General features: G+C 37.9%; 1 protein-coding gene across 1 annotated transcript in view; it reads right to left on the reverse strand.

The window, feature by feature from the left end:
* USH2A (usherin) overlaps window positions 1–26785 on the reverse strand; it is a 394411-nt gene that overhangs the window by 358598 nt on the left and 9028 nt on the right. The window contains exons 4-5 of the mRNA XM_042878308.1: window positions 17718–18391; window positions 13089–13254 (exon numbers count right to left, since the gene is read on the reverse strand). Of these exons, the coding sequence (XP_042734242.1) occupies window positions 13089–13254; window positions 17718–18238 (687 nt within the window). The 5' untranslated portion in view covers window positions 18239–18391. The remainder of the gene's footprint in view (window positions 1–13088; window positions 13255–17717; window positions 18392–26785) is intronic.

Consider the following 26785-nt stretch of genomic DNA (forward strand, 5'->3'; position numbering starts at 1 on the left):
TAAAGAACAGCGAAGGGGAAGGAAAAAGCATAGGGTCGGGAGGGGCAAGTTGTCTCTTTGCCTTTCCTTCTTTTGCCTCAGGCCCATATCGGCCTTTCCTTTTCTTGACTTAACTGGGATGAATTTTAATTGTGGCCTTTCTACGTGTTTTATACACTATGTACTCTCTACTTGTGTGGAGTGGATTTCCCATTCATCACAGGATTGCAGGCAAAAGTCTCAGGAGCATTTTGCTTCCCTTCAAAGTTAGCTTTGCTAAAAATCAATAAGTTTAGGGCTGCTTTCTCCATCTAGTGTATACTCACCCTGTGACCATTTCAAATGTCATAATTTTATGATCATTTTTGCTCCCTCCACATACAGATTTATATTTGCAATCTTTCCACTATGATAGTGATTGCATACTTTTTGTACAGATCGTTCCTATAACTGAATAAAATGAGCAACCTTACAATAAAAGTGGAAACATGCTCTCTTTTGCAGTTTTAACACAATTAATTTTAACTAATCTCTAGTAACCTGTCCTCCTCAATACTCTATAATTTTCCTTCAAATTAAAGCTCTGGCTTTCTTGGCATCTTAATAAATATTTTTATTGTTTCAGCTTTTTTTTTTTTCCTGATTTGCAAGTCAAGCACAACAGTCAAGAATTACAGCTACATCAAATTGCCTTTAACTTGTATGCAAACTACTGAACTTTAGGGGAAAAAGAAAGGGGGGGAAGCTCCACTGCAGATTAAGTATCATCCTTCAGCAATATTGTTACATCTCTTCCAGCTTTATATTAACTTTCTCTTCACTAGAACTCAGTATCTTGGCATTTTAAATCCCTCTTCATTTTCCTGGTTGTCTCTCTTATTCCAATAATATCTTTCTTATCCTTGAAAACATGTCACTCCAATTCAGCAGTCTTATTACATATGCTCCTAGCATTTGTATAAAAGATATTTAGCTTTTCTCTTTGCCCTCCTTTACTTTTCTTTTTCACTATCTTCTACAATGTTAATCCCTTCTCAACGGGAAATGGTTTTCCTTCAATCCAAGTCTTTCTTTTTGTTCATAGATCCAGCAGTTCAGCTTGAACTCCCTGAAGAACAACATACAACAAAAAGCAGGAAAAAGGGGAAGAAAATGATGGGACCCTGGGCTGCTCCTGAATCAACTAACTTTCTGTTCAAGAATAAGCCATGTATTAATACCAACTTGACCCCAAACAGTGAAATCAGAAGTTAACTGGAAAGCAGAGTGGCCCAGTTTACAGACTCAGACAAACTATAGATATTTCATAAATGAAGCCTTGAAATTGGAAAAAATGTAAGTAACAGCAAGCAGAAAGATATCAAATAAGAATCATGTATGTCATTTATTTTTTGGACAAGGGTAATTTTAGTACTGTTACAAACTGAGTGATACAACCCCCAGTGTCAGTTACCTGATAAACAAGGCCAAAGACAAAGACAGGTCAATGTGAAAAGAGATTTTGCAATGGTCTGCATTTTTAAAGAACTAGTATTTAAATAAGTAAATATTGTTTCAAAATGTTGAATTGGAGAGTACTGATCCTTCTGCCACAAAGTACACATTCCAATTGTGAAATGGCAGTCTTCATTTACCTTTTTGTGGGCAAGTATATCACCAGTATTGTTGTAGTACTAAACTTTAAAACAGCTAACTACAGATTTGCTCCTTTCTATCACAGCCAGCACTATCACTGAAAAATTTTCCTTATTTTGTGTCAACCTTATTAGCTCTTATTTCAATCTATTAATGATGCCTTAATATGGAATAAACATATCTTGGCAGAGGTCTTGGACTTAGAGATCAAGATTTCAAATACAGACTTCATAGAAAACTAAAGTAATTCACAAATAAGCTTCGCTCTAATTACTGTTGTAACTACTATTTTTACACATAAAGGTGTAAAAAGAGACTCCAGCATTGCAAATGAGTTCCAAACAATAAAGTATAATAAAAGGATCCTAGTCATCAGATCTGAAAATACACAGAATTGCTTTCTTGCTCAATAATTACTATTTTCCTCAAGTCATAGAACAAGTCCATGCTCCAAGGATCACTATAGTAATATGAGCAGAGACATATTAAGGATTTGACAAGCTTCTTTCTAGCAGCTGAAACAGTTACATAAAATAGACTGGCCAAAATTATTTGAAACAAAATGTCTGGCTTTACATTTTAGATCATCTCATAACAGTGCACATTTTTCTGTGCCCCCTCCATTAAACATACAGTACAAACAGATTCTGAATTTTCCTGAACTACTTGTAATCATGTAAATTAGGGATGAGATGTAGATGTCAAATGAAATGTCCCTTCTGAATAAAGTCTCCGTGCTGCAATACTGAAAGAATAAGCAGGGACCTGCACAAATGAACAGAACGGTTACTAACATGTGATTATTAACCACGTATCACACCATCAGCTGCAAGTTAAATTCTGGTCTTTTTAGTTGCCTACATGTGGAGAATTCTGAACCACCTTGAACTGTTCCATACTCACACTGGTAAGCCACTCCCAGATGCGATGCAAGAATGCACTGGTTTTACAGCACTTGAACAACTATGCTGGGATGGACAGTTGAAATCCCTCTCTCTGCCTCTGTAACTACTTACATAATAAGAAAATAAGTACCCTTCTCTCTGAACACCTCATCACAGAAGTTCAATATATCCAGTAGGAGGAAACGTACAATTTCTGCAAATAAGGTCCTATTTTCTCCCTTCAGGATTAGATTTGCCTTCATGATCCAGTATCCACAAATTGCCTGATTCCATTTGTATCCCTCCCGAACTTATTTCATTCCCATTCCTTCTATGTCCTGCTATCTTCCTTTCACTGTACTGTAACTCTCCAGCACTTTTTGATAACAGTTCGCCTCTAGTTTTGTGTTTGGTTTTGGTTTGTTTTTTTTTGTAAGTTAGCTGCTTTTCTCCTAGGTTACTAAGCATTTCATGAAAGCTTTGCAGCAGAGTTCTAAATTAGTAGACAAAACCTGATTTCAGAAGACTGTGATTTGGTAGTCTATCCTTGAAAAAAAGCTAAAGGAAGAAGTCTGTGCAGCAGCTCCCTCAACCACATTTCACTGTAGATGAGCCAGGAGAGAACCAGGGAAGGCTCCTCAGAAAGTTCTCAGTAGTTTCTTGTGTACCTTAACATACAGGCCTCAAGTTTTAGCACAGAAGGTTCAGAGAGATTACTGATAAACAGTAGATGAAGCTGTCAATAAGCACAATTTAAAGAGTAAGTCCTTCAAATACAATAAAGCACTCTTGAAATTCCAGCAAAAGAGCCTATAAAGACTCAGTAAACTGGATTGCTGCTATGAGCGATCAAAAAGCAGCAGATATAGGAAAACCTATATGATTTTCAATAAGCAGAAGAGACTAAAGAACAGTGCAGAAGTTCAAATTACAGACAGTATGTGACCAAGTCTTGGAGCAATTGTTCTCACTGTCCAGTGACTCAAGTCAATATATGACTAATTGTCAGTTCCCTATTCATCTCCTGTGCACATGAACTACTTGCTGGAGGATCTTCTGTCTTCATGAAGAATGGTCTGTACTAAGTGATGATATTCCAGGATAAAAATATCAAGCTTAGTCTGCACAGAAAAGTATCAAGCACAAACACATCAGCAGTCCCCTTTCTGTGTATAGCAGCAAGCCTCTAGTTATTAACAGAAGGCAAACCTGCATAAACTCTTCATTTACACAAGATTTCCAATGTGGATGCACCTTGTGTTATCTCCATCTTTCATATTTAGTCATACCAAGTAGACATCACTAACTCCAGTCTCTCAAAGTTGACTTGCTGTACAACTAAAGTGCACAAATATGCAATCAGAAGAGTGGTCATTAGACTGAAGTAGTATATAAAGTTGGGAACCCACTTGAACGCATACTGCCTAAGGAGATTAACTGACAATTGAGAGTACCTATGTCAAACTATTTGTTTGTTTCTCTCAGTACATCAGCTTTCTAGCAGTGTGGAAACAATTGTGTCAAAGGATCATTGTTTGATTTATAGAACGCTGAGAGAAATAGATCTGTGCTCACAATTTTTAACTCTTGCTGCACAATTTCTACTATTTTTAATACTGAATTGAGCACTTGAACATATTTTATTATATTCCTCACCTTTCAACACATTCCACTCTAAGCAGCTGACAAATTATTTCCTTTTAGATTCCCACACTGCTACTAAAATTTCTTTTGCTGAAAATGCCAAAAATATAAAGACTGTAGGATGGGTAAAAAAAAAAACAAAAACAACAACTTAGGAATTATTTGCATTCTTTAGTCTAACACTGCTCCTGTTGTTAAAATTACAATTTAATTGCCTGCCACACTTTTTTTTTTTTTTGTATAAAGAAACAAAGAAATTGAAAGCTGATGGATGTTAAATTTTACATCTCTAGCTCTCAAAAAAAAAAAAAAAAAAAATCAGGCAAAGCTTCTGTAAATCAGTCAAAACCCCAGCAGTGGTCACACAGATATTTGATTCCATTCCTACCATGTTATATACATTCAGCGCAGGCTTCAGTCAGTTCTATTTTTGCAATCAAAAAATATTTGCAAATTCTAGATGAGTAGTTAGAACAGCAATGATAAAACATTTTTGCCTTTCTCCAAAATTAAAATCCAAGCATTGATGAAGCTCCCGGTCTTGTGTTCCCAGGCAGATTTTAGACTGCAATTCTAAGCCTCCAGATGTGTACGAATTTCATGGAATTCATATTCAGGCAAGAAAGGATGCACGTGTTTTATGAGATAAATGGAGAGAAAAAGGATCCCAAATGGATCTGGGAAATGTCTTCTTCCTAAGGAACTAAAGTTATGACAAATTTCACTCAAATTAACAAAAACAGTTTATATCCTAACAACTGTGGCCCAGGAGAAGAGACAACCACCACAATAGGACTTCTGGAGTACAAGCAACTTGTTGTGCTGCCAAGAGACCCCAAAGGCTGCAAGTTCAGCAGTACAATCTTAATAAGCTGCACTCACAGCAGATTAAGTGACAAACCAGTTTCCAAGAGAGCCATGCTTATTGTTTCAACGAACAGATAGCCAAATACATTACAGAGACTGTAATAGTTTTTATTTCTCTAGTCTGTGGGGAACACGGTACTAAACATGATTAGAAATATTTTCAGCGCACAACTGCAACTGCATCAAAAGCCATAATATGCAGAGTTTATTCAAATTCTCACCTCCCTTTCTGGGAGAGACAAACTATTCCAAATGGATACTAAGTAGGAAAACAAAGTGATTTGTTAAGTTAAAATGCCTCCCAGCTTTCCTACATTCTTACTAAACTCAGGGAATATACCATTAAAAACACCTTATATTTAGAAATATACACACAGAGCATGTATAGAGAAAATGTTTTCCTGCTTTTAAGTCTTAGGCTACCTGCTTTTAATGCAATTTTTAAGATGTACTCAAGAACTTGTGTAGAAAATAGAAGTATTTCACAAATTGGAAAGGACAAGTTTTCTCTCGATACTCAAAGAGTTATGATGTAAAGCGGTCTCATTAAATTGTAAGTCCTTTAACCTTTTCTTGAAAGAACTGGAAGATTTAAAGATTTATAAAGAAATTTTGCCTAAACTAGGAAATGACTCATATTTGACATGTATTGAAATGATAATGCTGATTTCAATAGGCACTCTAAGAGCATTTTACTCCCAGGAGAGTAATTCAGTCATGGTTACCTTTCCACATATAGAATTTAAACTTACTTTCTAAAGCTTTTAATGTGCTACAGTCTGCCAAAACACGGCAGTTACACAGATATGATCAGGCAAAATAAAAGCTAGTAAAAAGATTTTTATAATTGCAGACACTACGTATAAAACAAATACATCAATCTGACATGTTCTCAAAGAATCTCTTGTTTCAGCAGCTTTGGATTTATCTGAAAATTCATGTTTGAATTCCGCCCTTCTTAACTAGTTAAATAAATTCTGAATTATCAAAAGGAAAGTGAGAAACCCTTAACAGTGAAACTTTAAGAAAAAATACATAGTGAAGGTGCTGTTACTAAGTGGCACGTATCTGATACTGGCATCGCTATGCAGAGATGAGATACACAGCTGGCCTTAATCATGCATTCCTATGCTTTCAAATTTTAGATTTCTTTGAAAGATCTTAAGTTTCCCTGAGGCTTCACTTCAGTGCATATTAGACTCATTTAATACCTTATATTTTTTATGTATTCTTTATTCCACTGTGCATCTACAATCAAGGTGTTTTCTTGTTTGTCTGTTTTGCTAATATGGCCCTATAATGACACAGTGGTAAATATCATTAAGACAGAATCAAACACAGGACTCTAAAACACTCAGAAATATCAAGGACTTGATCCACACCTACTGAAATCAACTAGAATAGTAACAGTACTTTCAAGGAAACAGAGTTCACAGTTTAAATACCTGTTATATATTGCAGAGGTTAAAAAAACAAGCTCCTTTACAAACTATAAGCAATGAAAGATAAAGGAAGACATCTTTAAATGCAAACAAGTCCCATTAATTGGAGAGCGTGAGAAGTGGTCAAAATTCCCTTTTGTAGCAAATCCACTTCAACTTACCTCAGCAGAACTATTCAAGGATGACTTTTCTCAAATGTTTATGGAGTTTAAAGAGCAAACAAACGGATCACCAACAGCTCTGTCAGCAACATACCACATATAAAGAAGACTGCATAAACTATTAAAAAGAATGACGTTATTGTTAGACTGATGCCATCTAGTCTCAAGTACCCTTTTTCCACAGTCTATTTCAAGACTGTTAGTGACTCATGCTCAGCACACTTCTGGCAGTGGTTGCTATCGTAATATTGCATGAAAAGGAAAAAAATCCCTAGTCCACCTTCACAAATTGGTGATACAAATTCCCATCTTTTCCCATTGGATGCACTGTATCACATTGCCCTTGTTAGGAGAGTTACCATGCTTAAAAAAAAAAAAAAAACTTTATCCCTGGTATTCTGATCAGAAGACTGTTTCAGGAATAGTCTGTTGCAATAGAACAAGTTTCATTTTCAAATTAAATAGCTCCTTCTTTTCCTGTGTGATCATTCTCCAACAGATTTAGAGAAGAAAACTGCAAGACCTCTTATTCTTCACTGTAGCCAAATCCCAGAAGAAGGTTCTTGAAATCATTTTCTGTAAGGCGAACACAGCACCTGTCACTGTCATCATACATCTAGTACCTCTGCTCTGAATTATGTTCTCTAAATATGAGCATCTGAAGCTATACACAAAATTTCACACAAAACTTCAGACAGGAACAGCACCAATAATGCTTCTCTATCACAACCTGAGAAATCTCTCCAGATGCATTTCCCCAACACATCCTGCAAGTCTGTCATAACTGCCACATGGGGCAATTACTTCAGCCATTTCTGATATTTGACTGCTTTGCAATAGCTTTTGTGATTAGTTTTAAAGTTAATACCATTAATTTTACAGCAAATAATTTTCCTTTATGCCTGTTACCTTAGTAACCTTTTCAATCATTCAGTTTTTCCTGTTTGTCTTTCTGATTATGCCTGTCCATTTGATGTTACCAGATAGTATCAGTACACTCCTAATATTTCTGCCAAGATCATTAATGAAAACATAATACTAGACTCAACCAAAGACTGATTTTCAAAGAATTGTACTTTTTCCTATAGATTACACATTCCTTTGAGCAGTATCTATTGCTACCCCTTCCCATGAGCATTTTCTTTGACTCTTACAACTTCTCATGGGGTGTCACATCAATACTAATACTGAACTCCAGATAAAGGAAATCTGACAGATTTACTTTGCTTGAAAATCAGTTTTCTCATCAAAAAAAAAAAAAAAAGCTAAGAGGTTAGACAGTGATGAGCTATCTTTAGTAAATCCATGTTTCATTTTATCCCATTTTCCATTTACCTCCACATCTTTATCTATTCTTTCAGAATCTTCTCTAAATCCTCATATGCCACTGTGTCAAGGCAAATAGGTCTGTGTTGCCAACATCCTTTCTTTCCTTCCTCTTTGTACTGGCTCTCGCTGGGATGAAGTTGACTTTTTTCATTGCAGCTTGTGCTGTACTGTATTTTGGATTTGTGGCTAAAAGAGTGCTGACCCACACCAGCATTTTAGCTATTGCTAAATAGTGGCTTCAACAGTTCCAAGCCCTCTCTTTTCCCACTACATTCTACCCATCCCACTCCTGCAAGTAAGCTATGTTTGGACAAGTAGTTTGGAGGGGACACAGCTGACCTAAGCAGACCAAACAGCTACTCCACACAATAAAACATCACACTTAACAGTAAAATGAAATAGAACAAGGATTTCGGGTAGTTGGAGGTTTGTCTTCCATGGTGGCAGTTGCTCAGACACTGGCTGGGCAACAATCTGCTTGTGGGAGAGGCTGAGCAATTGTCTTCGCATCACTTGTTTGGTTTGGGACCTCAGTGAAATAATCCTTAACCTCAAGCACATCTTTACCCTGTTGCCTACTTATGTCTAAGATCTTAATAAACTGTTTACCACTTAACTGCCATTGCAAAATCTAATTCAGCTTGACTTCTTTACAGTTTTATTTTTACTCCTACATACTTTTCTCTGCAAATTTCCTCCCCCATTCCCTTGTGCCTGTAGACTGTCACCTCTAATTGCAAAGGTGCTTATTCACTCACATAAGCCAGAGTACTGTACCTCAATTTTTTCTCATCTTAAGAGTAAAGAATCCTCTTAACAGCATTTATTTTGAAGAACACTCAGGACTTTTTCCATTTGATGTCTCGGTTTCTCTGTCTTGTTTCATTGAAATTATCCTGTTAGCTTGCTCTTTTTGAAACCAAAAGACCATTCCTTTTTATCCTACCTCAATAAATATTATTTTTGAGACCAACATCTCTACTAATGCCCTCATTGCATAACGAAGCTGGTAGATCCTCTAGTTAGTGAAGAAACCTTTGTCCATGTAAACAAATATTTAGGTCCTCTTCTTAGAGGAATTTTAACTTCCCAGCTATAAACTAGAGCATAAGTCTCTTCAGCAACACAGTTCTCAATAGTAGTTATTTAATGAATGACACATCTGAATCCAAACCTGAGAAATTAAAATCCTATATTACTCCAGCAGAATTCATTTACTAGTTTTCTTCTCTACTAGATTTTATTATGAAGAAACTCTTTTCAATCTGATTTTCCTTTCTTCTTTATTATTTAATTACTATCTGATGTCATTTCACCATTTAGCTTTCATTATGATCATTCCTAAATAGCTCATACACTTCCATGGCTGATTTCCAGGCATACCTGCCACCCTATCACATTTCTGCTCTTATGGTCAGTTTCATATCTGCCACCAGTACTTCAAGCTCCTCTCTCCTAGCATTTACATACAAATATCTTCATTTTTCCAGCTCACCATGTTAACTTCGGTGTCTTCAGGTTCTCAGCTCTGCTTGGCTTTGGAGAGGTTTGGCCTGAATCACTTTCATACAAGCACACCTGTGGTTCAGAGACAGCCATGGATCTTAACTCCTCAGCTGAGGACCTCTCTCACAAACAACTACATCACACACACTCTTTTTGCAAACCACAACCAAAACAAAAACAACAAGAATTCACCAGTCTGCCATGAATACTGTTACTGAGACCAAATGTCAGTTTCCCTTAGCTCTTATTCCAGTCAAAGATAGACAGCAACCAAACCAAACAGTCTCCCCTGCCTACCAGTCAAGCACATATTAAGGTCTTGAATGGTTTTGAATAATACTTTACAATATAATAGCCAGTAGAACTTACAAGCCACCTATTTTGACCTGCAGTTACGAGCTACCTTCTCTACAAAGACACATTCTCTCTGAACTATGAGAAAAAGCTACTCTTCATTTTTTTCCTTATAGTCTCGGAGATTATAAGGAGTAAATACGTTTCCTCTATTAGTGAAGCCATATATATTCAAATCCAGGCATACTGGATTTGCAGCATCTCTGACACAGTTAAAATGCTTTCATAATAAACAGATATCACCACAAATACCTTTAGTTACCAATAGTATCTGAACTGTATTATCTAAAAATTTTAAGTGCATAAAGAAGTCTGAACAAGGTTATTCTAATTATGGTTCATACATAGGGGATGTATTTTATGTAACATCCTGTTTACAATAGATACATCCCATTTCATCTCTCTTCCCCTCAAACCCACAGGCTTTTAGGTGTTCTACAACTCCAGATAGAGAAACAGAGACAGAGGAAAACTATTTAGGTTTTTTTTTTTGTTACACCTTTCTTCATAAATACAAGTTTAATCACATACATGATACACATTCCACATTTTCAACCTGTCTTATCAGAAATAGTATCTGATTGTCTAAAAACATTCACAAACATTTTTCTTTTCAGCCAAAAAAAGACATCGAGCAAGGAGTCAATTCTGAATAGATTTTTTTACATCAAGATGCATCATCCAGCTCTGGTAAGATCTCCCGTAAAAAAACGTTGCCAGACAATGTTCTGACACATGCCAAATTCAGATAAGCACTAGAAAAGTTGCTAAATCTATTCCTCATTTAGCCTGTGCTTCACATCACAGCCACATACATGACATCTCTAGTAGAAGAGCAATTTCCTTTTTGTTTCTGTAGGAGACTATATAGCAACTCCACTGATGACACCACACCTACTACAGCACGTCTGGAGGAAAACCCCCAAGTTTCCTATTTCACTGACATTAGTCCCAGCGCTCTTCTCCGCTCGAAAATCCAGGCTACGTCTACAAAAGTGTCACAGAACTCAGCGCGCTAATCCTTTGCGGGAGTCATTTCTGCCTCAACAAGAGAAAGTCCACGCTGTAAAACAGCAGTAGTAACTCGCCTATGGCTGCACTCTGCCACAGCTCCCCCTGCTGCCTTCACCTACATTATCTCACGAACAGAGCACGCAAGGACCCACCGCGCGCTGCAGTGCCCGTGCCCACAGCCAGATCATCGCCTGCGGAGAAGAGTGATCAGTCAGGAGTCACACTTGCACAAAGACTGGATGATCTGTACTTTTACGTGCGACTCCAAGCTTTCCCCCTTGTCTTTAAAGGGATTTCCTAATCTCTATAAAACCACACTGTGCGTTATTCTCAGAAGCGTTTTTCATCTGCTGAAGACAAGGCTGAGATCTGCAAATGTCTGGGAACCACCTTATCATCAAATGCTATTACAGTCTGAAGGTGTAAGCACTTCCATATGAATGCTGCATTTGCTCAGAATCACACAATGGTTTGGGTTGGAAGGGATCTTCTTAAAGCCCACCCAGCCCCAACCACCAGAGGGGGGCAGGGCTGCCCCAACCAGCTCCGGCTGCCCAGGACCCCATCCAACCTGACCTTGAGCATCAGCAGGGATGGGGCACTTGCAGCAGTTCGGGCAGTTGTACCTCTGCCTCACTGCCTTCCCAGTGAAGATTCTATTCCTCATATCTCATTTAAATCTACTCTTTTAGTTTATTATCCTATTGTCTTATCACTACACTCCTTGTATTTCTGTACAGTTCCTCTTATAATGTCCTTCTCCATTTATTTCTGTATTTATAGAAAAAATGTTTTGGACAGCTGCTAAAAGTTTAAAGGACTTTAAACCTTTAACTGTAGTTTAACAGCCACACCTAGGGCTAAACGGATCATGCTGCAGCCACTATCATCTTTAACACCAAGATGAACAACGCAACAAATCACAGAATGTAAAGCTCAACCCTGAGCTCAGAAACATAGAAAAATTATTAGGCCCTGTAGGCCCTGTGAGGGTCTAAAAACCACATATCTTTATTCCTCCTGTGCACTGAACAGCAGTCCAAAGAAACAAATGACTAAATGCTAAGGAGCACTTGAGGGCTCTTTGTAATGCAATTTAAAATAGTGTGTACATTTAAATCCAGACCTTTCATTCTCTCCTTTACTATGCCAGGCTTTAACAGTTTCTAAGACTAGTACAAAATGAGGCTGACAGCAACAGCAGTAATATAGCACCCTTGGAGCATTTGAAGTGTAAAGTTCATTAGTTCTACCTTAAGGTCACTCTTTTAATCCAACAGCAAAAATCTTATTCACACTACCACACTGTTATCCCAGAAAAAAGAAAACTGCAAAAAAAAAAAAAAAAAATCAAGACATCAGCTTAGATACTTCTTAAGAGTGACAATATCAGCACTAAAAATCCAAATCACAGTCAATACCTTTTAGCAAGTTTCAGGAAAGCAGGAAAACTCTTCTTGATTGCGCTGTAAACCAAATGAAGTTTAGCAGACCAGATAAAGGAAATGAAGGAAGGAGAAGATTAACGTTTCAATACCTGATAATTTTGTTTTGTAATTATTAGTTGAACTTGGCTTACAAACAAGAATTTACTAGAATGTCTGTAGGGAATTACTAGGCACGCAAATAACTGAATGCATTTTAATTTCTTCTGCATTTGTTTGCTGATTTTTTTAGTTTTTTTTTTAAACTCAATTTTGCTTTATCCTCAGTAGATATGTAGAAAACGCTATGTCAACAAAAGACTATTAGAACACAAGGATTGTGTTTTAACAACGCTGAAATATATTTTTAAAGTAAGAGGCAATAGCTTTCTAACAAGCTCAATTGAGCTTGAAGAAAACCTTATACATGTTCACTTATATGCACTGTGAGAAGTTCCAAGAATTAAATGGGACACTTCTCTCAGTATGTTTGTACGTATACATGAGGATGACACTGTCTTTTTTAGGGAGTAACTCAGACTCATGATTTTTGCTAAGATAAAAATAAGTAGTTTTTCTTCACTGCAAATACTCTTGCTCTTAAGGGCAAGTATTTTCAGTCTTATTTGCTCAGCAAATGTGTACAGCTTTTCCTTCCAGTGTGAAATTAGCAATCACCTCGATATGCGCTCAAAAATTAATATCTTGATTGATACCTACATGACTCAAGAGTTATCCGTCACATTCCCCAGTTTATCCCTTCTAGTGAAGATATTTGTACAGTTATGCCATTCTCACACAAATGTTGTAATTCAACAAATATTAAGGAGGTTTTCTTCTTTTACTCACCTGCACACTAAGATGAATCCATTTCTTCACAAGAATTCTCCCCAGTGTCATTACTTTTATTGGTGGCTGCAAACCATTTACTGTGCGATAATAAAACATGGTCTCTTTCTCAGATATTGTGAGTTTGAACACAGTCTGCCCATCAGTAGCCTTTTCTATCACACACCTTTGGAAATAACCAAGAAAAACAATGTAAGGTCAGAAGCACACATATATACACATTCTTGCCAAGGTGCTATCCTGTAAAGTGATGCTAACCAGAATGCATTAAAATAAACATTAAAATACAGATCTTGAGAAGACGCTCACTGACAGTGAAAGTCACAGGATTACTAAGTATAAGAACTACCAAACAGACTTAACATCTTAGTCTGCAACATATTTTTAATTTGTAGTGCATTCAAGCCCCTAATCTTAGGATCATTGAAGTTGGATAAGATCACTGATGTCATCTAGTGCAGCTATCAACCCACCATCCCCATGCCCACTAAACCGCATCTGCTCTATTCTTGAAAGCCTGCAAGGATGGAGACTCCACCACTTCCCTGGGCAGCCCATTCCAATAAAACCAAAGCCAAGTCAGGTGGCTACTTGCCACTTGTTAGGTGTTTTTTTTTTTCCATGGAGACTTCACATCAATATCAAACTCTACACTGACATATAAGGACAAGAATATACTACCTATACTAACCCATGTTACATTTCTAAGTGTTCAAATAGTTTTGACAAATGAACAACCACCATGCTGAGGGCCCTGAGAAAGCATAGGTGATATATGCTTTGAATCAGCTATGTATTTTATTTATTAATCTAATCATTACTGCAACAAAATCTATTCCATTTCATCTGCTTGAGAAATCCAGTCCCCCATTTGCCCATGAAAAACCAAATACTTAGTCTGGTGCAACTGCTATAAGTATGCTAACTCATAAGAGAATCAGAAAACCAACTTTCCCATTAATAAATCTTCACCTTTCTACAGTACTCACTGCTATGCATTACATAAATAGCATCAAAATGCTGTTCTCCGATAGCACCAATATTTGTTGGTTTACATTTAAAACCAAGGGAAAGATTAACTAACTGTTACCATTTTAGTCTCCTGGAACGTTGTCAGAATAACTTGACAAATGCAGATATTTATTTAGCAAACCTTACTGAAAATCATGTGTCTTAATATATTGTTGATTGATCTTTTCAACATTTTGTTTGCCTGTAAACACACTAGTTTTGCTAGATAATAAATGTGAGGAAAGGCTCAGCTAAGTAGCAAAATATTTAGGAACTGGATTTAGCCAGTTCCTGGATAAACAATAATTGGATAATCCCGTTTTTTGTTTAATTTAGTTATCTAAAACAAACATTCCTGCATTGTTTTTATCCCCAAAGGGGATAAAACTTTAAGAAGGCAAGTGACCTTGATGTACATCACTTTGAAAACTGAAAAGAACAAATGCGGATTATGACTCACTACTAAAATAATCAAAATCAAAAGGTAGAAAACAGAGGAGGAAGGAAAAAAAAAACAGCAGTAATATAGGTGATGTAGGCATAAGTGTATGTTCTGAATGGGAGCACTATTTTCCATTCCAGTTAACAATTTCAGAGAGAAACCACTGTTCTTTATGAAGTTCCCAACTTCTGTTAACCTACAATCTCCTAGAGCCAATTCCTGGCATTCTTGATGGTGGGGTTGAAGGAAGAACAAAGCCACAGGGATCAATAAAGTAAAATTGGGTAGAAACTAATCTAGAGGCACTGCTGATCCTCTCACATTAACTACAGTACCTGGCAACATCTGCACAGGCTCAAAATCAGACATACTGTATTTCAAGGTGACATCCCACTTCTGTCTAAGTGCTTATGCAAAATACAGGAATTAATATAAGGCGATTGGATACAACTGTAGTCTCTTTTTTATTAAAAAAAAAGTAGCAACATACCTACTGCCCACTTCACAGTCAGGCCATTTCACTGCATTATTTTTGCGCATAGAAGGTTCTGGCTCGTTTTTCTTCAACCTTCATTATTTTCTGGCCATCTAAATTGCAGTTAGCCCAACTCAATCTCAATTGAAACAAGCTGTCTGTAATGATTATTCATATATGCTAAGCTTCTACTCAGTCTTATCCTACTCTATTTCCAAGGGTTATCACCATATACTGTCTCCCAGACTATGCTATGTCCTATGCACAGGTTTTCTGAAAACCTTTAGATTAACTGATGAGCACATGCAGCATGAGAGGAAGCATAAGAAAAGAACACAAGTCAGACAGAAGAGGTTTGCTCACTTACTGCACATACTGCCTAAAGGGAAATTAATTTAAAGATTGGAGTTACAAACATCAGTGTTTTCTCACTGTTCTCTTGCATTTAAGATCTCCAATATGAGGGGACTTAAAAGCATACCTACAAAGACCTACACACATTATAACGCATCCAAATAACATGGGCCTACTGTACTTCATGCAAGAGTACTTTTTAAGTAAATGAAATAGCTTGTTAACATTTAAATTATTCTATGAGTAAAATGAGTTGTGATCCATCTAAGGGCCTGGTGGCAGCACAAAGACTTAAATTAAAACCAGTTCAGTGGAGTCCTCCAGTATAACAATGGGATTTAAAAGTCTCACAAATAATATTTAGTGAAGACATCTCCACATCAGAGACCGCAAAATGGAGGACAGCTGGCAAGTCAAACTTCTACCAGCCTGAAGGAATCACTATACCAATAAAACAAAAGGAAGACATCTTAGCTTGCAGTTAAATCATTTATCTTCTCTAGGATGCCTTCCAAGTCAAACTTCCAGGGCTATACATGTGCAATTACTGTTCCTCCAAATCTTCCCCAGGACTGGAGTTCTGCATTCCTTTAGTGAGGAAGATGAACTTTTGGTAGACAGTAAAAAAAAAAAAACAACAGTCTGAACAGCAGCATATCATCCTCAATGCTGGAATAAATGTTGTCCAACTTCAATTTTCAATACTAGGCTCTACCACTGTCATTTCTACCTTGAATATTAGCAAACTCACAAGGCAGAGGAATGAAGCAAACCTCTACAAAAACTGAATAAAAACACTTAGATTTTAAAGCTATCTATGAAGTCCACTGAACAGAAACATGTACATCCCGTGCTATTAACACAGCAGCAGTAGGAAAGTAATATTTTATACAAGCCCATGAATAATCAGACATAGAGGGAGTCTGGTTTCTGTATAGCACTTAATCATTTGAAACTAAGCACACACACTTCACTATTTCAGGCTCTATGGAAGAACAGCCTATCCCACTGACAAAGAGTTCAACAGATTTCACTCAACACACTGCCACAAGAGCTTGCTTAGAAACTAGTTGGATACTTCTACTTCAAGTTAAGCATATGCTCTGCTGGACGAGAACCTGATATGCCTGCATGCATGCGGACAACATTACAACTTAAGACAACCCCAGGAAGGGGCTCTCTCATGTTTGAGATTCAAACATTTAGAAAATACTGTCTGCAAAAGACACTAGGCCAAAGCTCCAGAGACAGCTTCACATATACCTTCATCCTAGCTGCTTTACCTTAAGCTTGAACTGAAGTCACTTGTGCCCTCCAGGTCTCACTTATTTTCCCTTCAATAACCATTATTTCTATACTGAGGTTGCTTTTTTTTTTTTTTTTTAGAAAGGTAATTATCCTTCCATTAAAGCAGACTTAATTTCACACATTTCTAATGTTTCAGATTATTTTCTTACTCTTAAGCAACTTGTTTCATGGCAGCATGCAAAATAAGCATTCAATATTCTGCATTATCTTAATTCTACCAATTAGAGCACAAGTACAAAAGCATTTCTGATATATATCCTGAAATGTATTATAATTTTTCTGTGCTTTCACTTTAAGCAGGACCTACATAACTAGGAGAAGGACAAGGAGGCTCTGCATATTATGACCCATAGATAGAACTCTCCTGCAGGATTTGTCAATCAGCTTTCCAAAAAGCAAGTTTTTAATTGCAGTAATGCTCCACCAAGCTGAAAGGCTACTTCAAATAGCCCTATTTGCTGAACTATGCAACACATAGGTGCATAAGAGAGAACACCTAAAGAAACTTCATTAGTAGTCTTAATATTGGAATATTCTCTGTAAAGGCAGTAATATGATCTCCAGTTCAGCCAACATCTGTTATGGTCACTCCTCTATAGTACTAAAATATTCATTTGGGGAGATCTGAGGGTGTTTCCTCACTCGTTTAAGGAGTAGAATTGGTGCAATTCCTAGAAGTTCAGTTTTTTTTCCCTCCCCATCAAGAAAGAAGCAAAAGCTCTGACAACACATTTTCACAGCAGTTTTTAGGAGGAATGTGAATTAGAAACATACATTTCGATTTTCAAGAATAGCGATGTGTGTTGTATGCAAATCGTTTCCACTGCAACAATGGGACTTCTATGTGAGTCAATGCTACTGAAACTGAGCCTACTGTCCTGACATTTGCAAAGATCCCAAACTAAATACAGCTTTAAAACATCAGAGTTTCTCACTGCAGCTTTTTAAAATTTTAAATAGCTTGCTAATAATGATCTTGACTGCAATGATCAATTTTTTTAAGAGCCCCAGGAAAGTAAACACCTTCAATACTACTTACATTACACCTTCTTGCTCAGGTTTCAACCATACAGTTAACGTAAATGAAGCTGACAGCCTCAGTAATGGGGGAGTAGAGAAGCAATCCTTCTGGTTATGAAAAATAAAACTTGAAACGTTGCTGAAGGACCCTGGAGGCAAGTCCTTTTTGTCCTCTGTGACACAGGTGCCGAGGCCTTCAGGAAAAAGCAGTTTATATGAAGGAGGTGATGACCTGTATGGGCATTCTTGAACACAAAACCTCTGAGTGCAGGACATAATACTTTCAGCAGCTACTGAGCTATGACAAAAAGTACTTCGGTCTGGCAGCCCACAGGTGGCTTGAGTTGGCACAGTTGACACATTCTTGAAAGCTCCCACATTTTCAAGTCTAGGGAAATGTCCCTGAGAGCTGACCAAGACAAAGGAGTCATAACAAGTTAAGATTAAAGTTTCAATAGCATGAAACAAGAAACGACACCTCAAGGAAAGAGCCCAGCAATTCATGTTTACAAAAAAGCTCCTCCTGATTAAAGCATCCATAAATAAATAACGATGTCCATGTCGGTAGTAGTGTCCTCAGGTGGTACACTCTAAGAGTTTATGTAGCATTCCATCTTCAGAACACCAATTCATGGACTCAGTCCTCATCTACGTCTTCCGGCCAGTAAAACACAAGTGAGGGACAGCTGGTATCTGCAAACCACAGAAAACAGACAATGCAAGGGAGGAATGGGATTTTTCTGACTGGGGCCAAGCCCCACTGGGGTTATTAAGTATTTGGAGCCTTTCTTCAACTTTCTATCAGCAGATCAATCTGCACGCTTGCTGGCCAACACCAAATATCTCCAAAATGAGGCCCTGAGGAACAGGCCTGCTGCAGGCCACACGCAGCTTAACCCAGATCTGCTGTGATACACAGAGCAGACACACAGCTTTACACTTTAAGGTGATGAGCACAGAGTACTGCAGCAAACCACAGCATTAGCAAACAGTTTAGCGTCAGGCACTCAGAATGTATTTTCCAGCAGTTTCAAGCCTGTTCACCGAATTCTTAAACCCCCCGGAGCTTACCTCAGCTTTACACCGCTAGCTGTAAGCTGCTCGACCTCAGCCTGCCAGAGCTATTCTAGGGCACAGTGGCTGCAAGCGATGCTCCTCCAGCACCTCTCCTCCTGAGGAACACTGTGGGTGCGGCTGCTGGCCGCCTGCCCCCGTGCAGCACCCCACTACCCCGCTCTTCCCCACTCCCTGCCTTTTCCCGCTGCCCAGCTCCCACAGCTCCTTTCAGCCCTGCGCAAAGCTGATTAGCTCCACACTCCCCATCTGGCCCAGGGAATCTTGCTAACTGCAAATACCTTCCCTGATATTCACTGGCAGGCATCTCAGCTGGCTAAGGGGCCATTAAATAATTTCGTTTACCCATTAGTTACTACATCCAGCAGGAGAGCAGAGCAGTGCAGCTCCCTGCAATACCACCATGGTCTTCTCCCACCCCATGGCCAGGCCCACCAGCAGCCCCCACTCTGTGCCTACCACTGGTTCAAGTAGCTGCACCTGGTCGAGCCACTGTGTCCGTGCTCCCCCCGCCTGGCTTTAGCTGTTACATCCGTCCCCCAGGTAAAACAAGGCAGTCCTCAGGGAGTCACAGCACTGACGTTGCCATGAAATATTTAACACAGCCCTTGGCAGAGAGCCGGTTCCTCAGGATGGGCCAGCAGCCTGAGGGGTGCCTTGCCCAGGGCACTCGCATTTCCTGTGGCGAAATTACCCTGGGCAGGGTGGGGGCCAAGCACTTCACTGTTCAAAGGCTTAGAAAGTGCCATTTTCTCAGGTTTCATAGTCACAGAACTTAGATTTCTGCATGTAGAGAAAGGAGAATTAATTTGTCATACACATGCTGGAAACAGCAGGCAAAGTTGAAGCAGACAGAGCAACTGAGGAGTACAGAGCCAGAGCAGAACCATCACAGATATGCACCCCACACACACGCATCTCCCTCAGCACCTACGGCCAAAGGTATCGTTGACTAAATATGATTCACAATTTTACCTACATTTAAAACACCAAACTTCGTAACCCTCTGTGAGGCTATAGCTGTTATGTTTCAGCACATTATCTTACAGCCTGCATTAACATATGAGTAGCTGCATCAAGGCCCAAAGGTGTATGTATGTATGTATGTATGTATGTCTTACCCAGCCTGGGAAAGTGCTGGCACCAACTTTCTGAATACTGACTTTAAACACTCCATTTATATTGCAGTTTTTAAGTGTAAAGAAGAAAAGATACACAATCAAGACCTTCAGGTATTGACGTGAACCTCATTTCTCTTCAGTATGACTGTGCAGAGAGAAGTACAAAGTTGTCACCAGTGAGCTAAGCATGAGCTGTAGCAGGTTGTTTAAGTATTTCTTGATTGAGAAAATCCATTTAAAACATCTCCCAAAGGTATATTAAAAATATACAAATTTTTATCTTTGTTGTGGAAGTTGTCAGGATGAAGTTCATGTAAGTATCTTTCCTGGCAACCTCATTACAACAGACTTCAGTAGTCACCTTAGTTAGTAATGCATGCTACATAACGACAAAACTCTGCTGCAACATACAGAACTGGTAAGAAACCTTCCTCTTTTAACTCCTAATGCATTTTACCAAGTCCTTCATCCCACATTCAAACAAGTTCCTCCACTGTTTCTGGAACATGTGTTATTGTACAGATCTTTTTCCTAAAGTAAAAAACTAACTCCCATCAAAGCTTTATCAGTCACTTCACAGTGTTTTCATGCCCTGGTAGTCATTAAATACTGTAGATCTTTGGCCAAAATCACCTAAAAAATTCAAATTAAGAAAAATTTGGTCACCACAGAAAGGGTGGGTATATGACACTTATCTGAGGCATGGCAACACCAAATTACATAAAGCATTTCTGAAAATATACAGTAAGACCATAGCCTACCATATTATCAGCAATATAATGGTAAAAACACTCACAGATCAAGAACAAACTGGGTCTTTTAAACCATAATAAAAGGACAGAACATAGTAGGAAAGATTACATAATGGCTTGAGTTGAAAGGAACCTTATAGAAGATCCAGTTCTAAACCTCCCTCCCATGTGCAGGGATGCTTTCCTGTAGGTGAGGCTGCCCCAGTCCTGATGCAGCACCTCACACTTGGCTTAGTCAAGCAGATCTCTTCTTCAGAAGAACTCTCCTTCATCTCTTCTGAAGGTGAACTTAAACTAATGAAAGATATTGTGCATGTATTTAGCTTCATTGTTGATTCTGTTTCATGGTTTGTTTTGGTATTTAGATCTTTAATGAGTTTTACTGAAGCTTTCCATACCAGCAGGTTTCTGAACTCATGGCCAGCAGTCTCAGGACTCACTGGCTACTCCTAGGAGGTTAGAATGGGTTACTAAGGAAGCAAAGCAGCAAAATTTAGTTTGTTAGACAGTATTCCCTTCACTGACTGATGACATTATAGAAATGTTTGTTATGATTTGATACAAGAAGTCATCTTTGTATTATCAATTTGTAAACCCTCAAAATATCAATTTGCACACGCTCAGTAGAGATCAGTGGAGCATCTTGTTGAAGGAAGTATAACCACAGGGACCAAGCAAGCTTGCCTACAGGGAAACTTAGCACTACCATTTCAAAACTTCAGTATGCTCTCAACTTTGCAACTGTGGTATTATGGAAAAAAAAGAGCTTGTTGTACACTGTCATATTGCATTTGTTTTCACTTGCACAGTCCAATACCAACTTAAAATAACTGCTTAAAATTACAATTCCTGGTAATATTTAGGTAGAATTTCCCAATAGTAATCACTTATCTCCCCAAGAGAGCAAGGGTGGTCTGCTCCGTCACAATTTTTAAAATACTATTTTAACTCTTATTGAACGAAGTTGCAACAACCACTTCTGTCAACTTTTGCTTTCTGATAAGTGTGAAAACTTGTGATCTATCCAAAGAATTTGTTTCAAAATCCTTCATCTTTTGCCATCACCTCATACCAACACTAGCTTATATTTGTGCAGCATTGACCAGTCACATGCTACTATTCCTGCTATTTTGTGAAGCGACATAAGCTGACTAACTCACGCAGCATGACTTTCAAAGATTAGGCTCAAGTGTACAATTCAAAGTTCTCTTTCAGTGAATGTTCATAAAGATTAGTTTTTATGACTGCTTTTTCTCATAAACCTACACTATTTGAATATTTTCTGGAAATTAACATAAAAGTTCCATTTGCATAGCCAAGTCAATATTTATTTCAAATTTAACTGTCTAACAAAATTATTTTTTCCAATATTTTCCAAGTAATAATAAAACTACAGCACAAGTACATTTTAATAGCTGGAGGGGAGTTGATTATAACAACCCAGAAATAATTAACAACTTATGTTTTAAAGGGGAGGTAATTCTGTATAAGCCAGTGAAATAAATAGTAGAGTAAAATTTTCTGAAAGCACAGGAGGAGGTGGAAAGTATTTTATAGAGCTGTTAAGAGCCTTTTAACAGCTTTAGAAGTACAGTACATCACACAGCTTATTTTAGCACCAAAAACTTTCTTTGTTACTAGAACAGCAGAAATGAAGTAATCTTTTAAGCAACAAGTTCTTCTTCCACTTGTAAGCACTGAGCTAGACTGCACATCTCCACACAGTAAATCCAGCGTACAGAAATCTCCACAAGGACTTCTCCACATATACTTACTTTTGGGTGACCATGATGGACTGCCCAAGCATGAAAAGCCACTGCATGCAGCTGAAGCACTTGGGTTCTAATAATTGACATTTCTCCTCTGGAAGTTCACACCCTGAACTTGCCTCAGTCAGGAGGCCTTTCTGGTAAATTCTTTTTTCTTCTCACAGGCTGTCTTCTGTAGGTCTCAAGGGAGAGACTTGTAAGAAAAACCTACAGAAAACTACTTCTGGGGCAGTAGGCCTTACAAGAGCAGGTTAGAGCTGCACAACCCTCCTGCGTGTAGAGGAGGCATTGAAGAGCTTCCCATAGAGAAGCAGAAACTACACCCTTGCTGCACCAGTGGTAATCACTGATGCCCAGGGAAACAGCTGCCCCATCATTGAATTCAGTCCATTTCATGAGCAACTGAAAAACAACCAAATTGGTCGTCAGCCTGTTTTCTTCCCTTCTTCCCACCCCTTTGCAGCTCAGCTATGCCAGCACAGCACAGCGTTGACCTCAAGAAAGTTCTCTCTTTAAATCATTTGCAGCAATCAGGTCTAGTTTGCTCCCCAAGCTCTGAAAGCGCAGAGTTGCCTTGGGAGCATAGTTCAGCTGATTTCAGGCCCTCTTTCCACTTCAAATCGAGTCAAGCAAGTCAGTGCTATTTGGCTCCTAAGTTCCCCTGTTCTATTATGTGCCATCTTTCAAATGCATGCAGTGCCTGTAGAAGCCACATGCACTGCTTTAAAGTAGCGATTCCTGTGCTCCTGGCAGTTTTCTTCAAGAATCATTTAGAAAGTGTGTTGCATTTAAAGAGACAGTGGTCTCCCAAGAGCCACTAAGTTAAACTCGTTACACTTCCACCTGTGAAACATATTAACATTATTCATCATCTTAACTTTGAGCTCTTCATTATTCCCAGTTATCTTCCACAAGTATTACCCTTGCTGTAACAGCATACACATTTTTGCATAAAGTCATTCTGCATTTATTCTACACTGTAAATTCTGAGGAACATTAACATTCACTGTAGGATTACATACTTATATAGAAATGTAGGGTAAGTATAGGCTAGCTTAAATCAAATAAATGGACACCCGTCTCATAATAAAATTCAGATGTTAGATTAAAGAAAGCTGTCTGAAGAGGAAACAAAACTGGAGAAAATCCATGTTCTAATCATAGTTCAGAAATGAGTAACTACATGTCCAGGTTTCAGTTTCCTCATCTGCAAATTGAGAAGATTGATATTCACTTTAGCAAAGCACTATGAGAAACACAGGAAAGTAAAAAAAAAAAAAACTATAGAATTAACATGTGCAGAAAAACAGCTGAGTTTAACCTCTCAATTGTAAAATCCAAATATTTTCCCTAAAGTTCAAGCAAATGCTCAACTTCATAGCTGAAACAAGAAATTATATTTAAGAAAAAGATCTACTATTAAAAGCCAAAAAGATGGAAGCTTATATGATGCTCTATCCTCCAAAAGATTGATTCCAGAAATGCTAGAGGACAGTCAATATCCTATGGCAACAGTTGATACAGTCAACCTTGTACCTTTTTAAGTCTTTCCTGTATGACCAGCTAAAATAGAAATAGTATCTATAACAGGAAAATATAATCTAAGAGTCACAACAAAGTATAATGGATTTGCACGCCCATTGGTGAAAGTGTTCTGAAGGAAAAAGAAGAGGAAGCCCCCCGAAACAAAGAACAGAGAGACAGAGGAACCTCATGTAGTAAGAGAAGCTCAGTGATGGCTGTAAAGTCCTTCTGTTTTTCTTCGCAAAGCTCCCAGGGGAGCAGATCTTTGAGGAAAGGTTGTTTTAACCTCATTCTGATTTAATAATAAATGCAAATCTATAAAGCATGATAAGCAAGTCCGGGGGAGATAAGGCACAACATAGAAAGTGTTAGTACAACTAGATAGTAAAATTATGAAAAACATGCAGCTGGATTATGCAGCAGATCCAATCTAACAGATCACTGCTGTCTAAGTAGCTGTCGTTCTCCACCCAAAAGATTTATCAGATTGAGTCCAGTGAGTGCCAAAATTGGGTAAAAGGATATTAGAAAGAAGAGAACCACCTATTCTTAATGTAGAAAACTTAATCTTAGTCTCTTCCCAAGGCCAAAATTAGTGACAATTTTTGAACCATAGACTGCAGTGTGATTTAATTCAGAACATTATGCTTTCTGGTATCTTCCTCCCTCCCAGGAGCTGTACAAGGTAAGCAGCCCCAGATAAACTTAGTTTCTACCTGCCATTCAAAAAAAACCTTGAAGAGCGACAATCAAAATTTTTACATTACTATGGGGAAGGAAGAAGAATTCAGTCACAGTATATTCTCTTCAACTTGACTTAGTTCACCTGTGTTTACACACACCTTCCTGATAAAACGTGGCACATTATGTCCAGAACTTCAACAGATAGAGAAGGCAAAAAAAAAAGATATTTAGTGATGCCCATTTTTCTTATATGCACTCAAAACCAAGGAAAATATATATTTTTAAAGCAGGACTGCTTCGCACCATTATTACTATTTCCATGACCATCCTAATGAATATGCTGAAATACCAATGCAATTTTCAACAGGAGTGTGCAAAAATTGCAAACAGTTTGGTATAGCCTCAGTCCAATTTAGTCCCTCTTCAAGTATCTGAGGAAAGGTAAATTCCTCAGGGAAACTGGGATATTAAAAAGCAGAATAAACTGTGCATTCATCAACATGCTTAAACTGATACAGATGAAGACAGGCAAAGCAATGCTTTAGTTATATCAATACGGCTAAAACAATGCAGCCTGTTTTTAAAATGATAGAAGGGCAGCCAACGATCCCTTGTATTTTTCACATAATTTATATTTAAAAAGATCTAGATATTTTCTTTTAATCAAGGTCGTTTGCTAAATATATATATATTTAATAAATCTCATAAGAAAGATTTCTCCTGCAGAATTGGTCTCAGAGCAATGAAAGCCATCAGCCTTGGGTATGAGGTGCTAAATAGCTAGGGGTTTCTTTAGCCTCAGCTGCGCTTCTGTAGTCTTACTTAGAGACTGGACAGAGAAATCTCCCATTATGACAGACTGCAAAGGAGAGTGACAGCTGAATTCACAGGAAAAGCCTCAAGACCAATGAGAACACATGACTTGGCTTGGGCCCAAGCAACAGTGTTGAGGTTTAAATCCTCTCATTCAAGGACACCTTCACAGAAACCGCACATGTCTATGCCTTTCAGCATCTGGATATTTAGGATAAAGAGAATTATTTACCATACTCCTCAAAATACTTCATGTTAATTTCATAATTTTCATGAAATAACACTAAGGAATACAAGCATTATAGCTGCATAATATAATTGAGAAAGTAACCTCATATTACAGTCCAGTTTCCAGGGTCAAGATGACTACTAATCCATCATCTGCATATTTAAAATACACAATTCAGCTCCCAGTCACTGAAATACAATCCAAAATTCCTTCGCACATACTCTGCTTCTCTTGAAAGTAATTCACAGAAGAATGCAATTATTTCTCAATTAACCATCACAAATTTGTAGAGAACTAATTCTTGAATAAGACTGACCTTTAGACATTAAAACTTATGATTGTTATATACTGCATTGCTTTTACTCAGAGCATTTCCTGTGTATCCAGCCTTTTGACACTTGTGTACTGCGTAAGTTTTAAGCGATTGAAATGATTTTCAGTTCCTAATGTTATTTTTCATTCTGAAATTCATGCAGCCATCTACATAGCAATCTAACATCCCTAGAGCTGGAAATACCAGCAAGCCTTCCGAATTCTCACATGTAAAGCAATGTCCTTGCTAGCCTACTCTAGACATCTGTTATGAACAACAAATGACTGAAGATATCCATTCCTACTTTAAGATAATAAATTCTTTGAATAATGCTTATTTTTTAAAATATGCTGTTCAGTTTATAAGCTTGTTCAAAGGTCAGTCCCAGTTCTGATCTTGCCAGCTATCCAGTGCTGACAGAACTTTGATGTTCTGCTGAGACTTTAACTTTCCAGGAGAGCCAGTGGTGGCATCAGGGTTCAAATGAAGGCATAGTAAGCTGAGGGTGCTTTTAGCTTTGGCAGTTTATATCTCTCAACATACAATCAGTCACCTTGATCTCATTTCTAGTATGCTAGAAGAGTAAATTCTTCTAAAAAGGAAAAACTTAAGTGATTTGAAAGCAGACAAAGCTTGAGTTTCCATGATTATTCTTACAAATGAAATCTGTCCTTTTAATGAAAATGCTCACTATGAGGTAGGCTAAGAACAACCAGCTTGTAGTTATGGCAAGTACACTTTGGAGTCCTTTTCCTGTAATAAAATGTCATTAACTTGGTGTACAAGTTGAAAGTACTGGTATACAATC

This window comes from Lagopus leucura, unplaced genomic scaffold (assembly GCF_019238085.1).
Source record: "Lagopus leucura isolate 7727_CA_CO unplaced genomic scaffold, USGS_WTPT01 Super-Scaffold_73, whole genome shotgun sequence".
Lineage (NCBI taxonomy): Eukaryota > Metazoa > Chordata > Aves > Galliformes > Phasianidae > Lagopus > Lagopus leucura.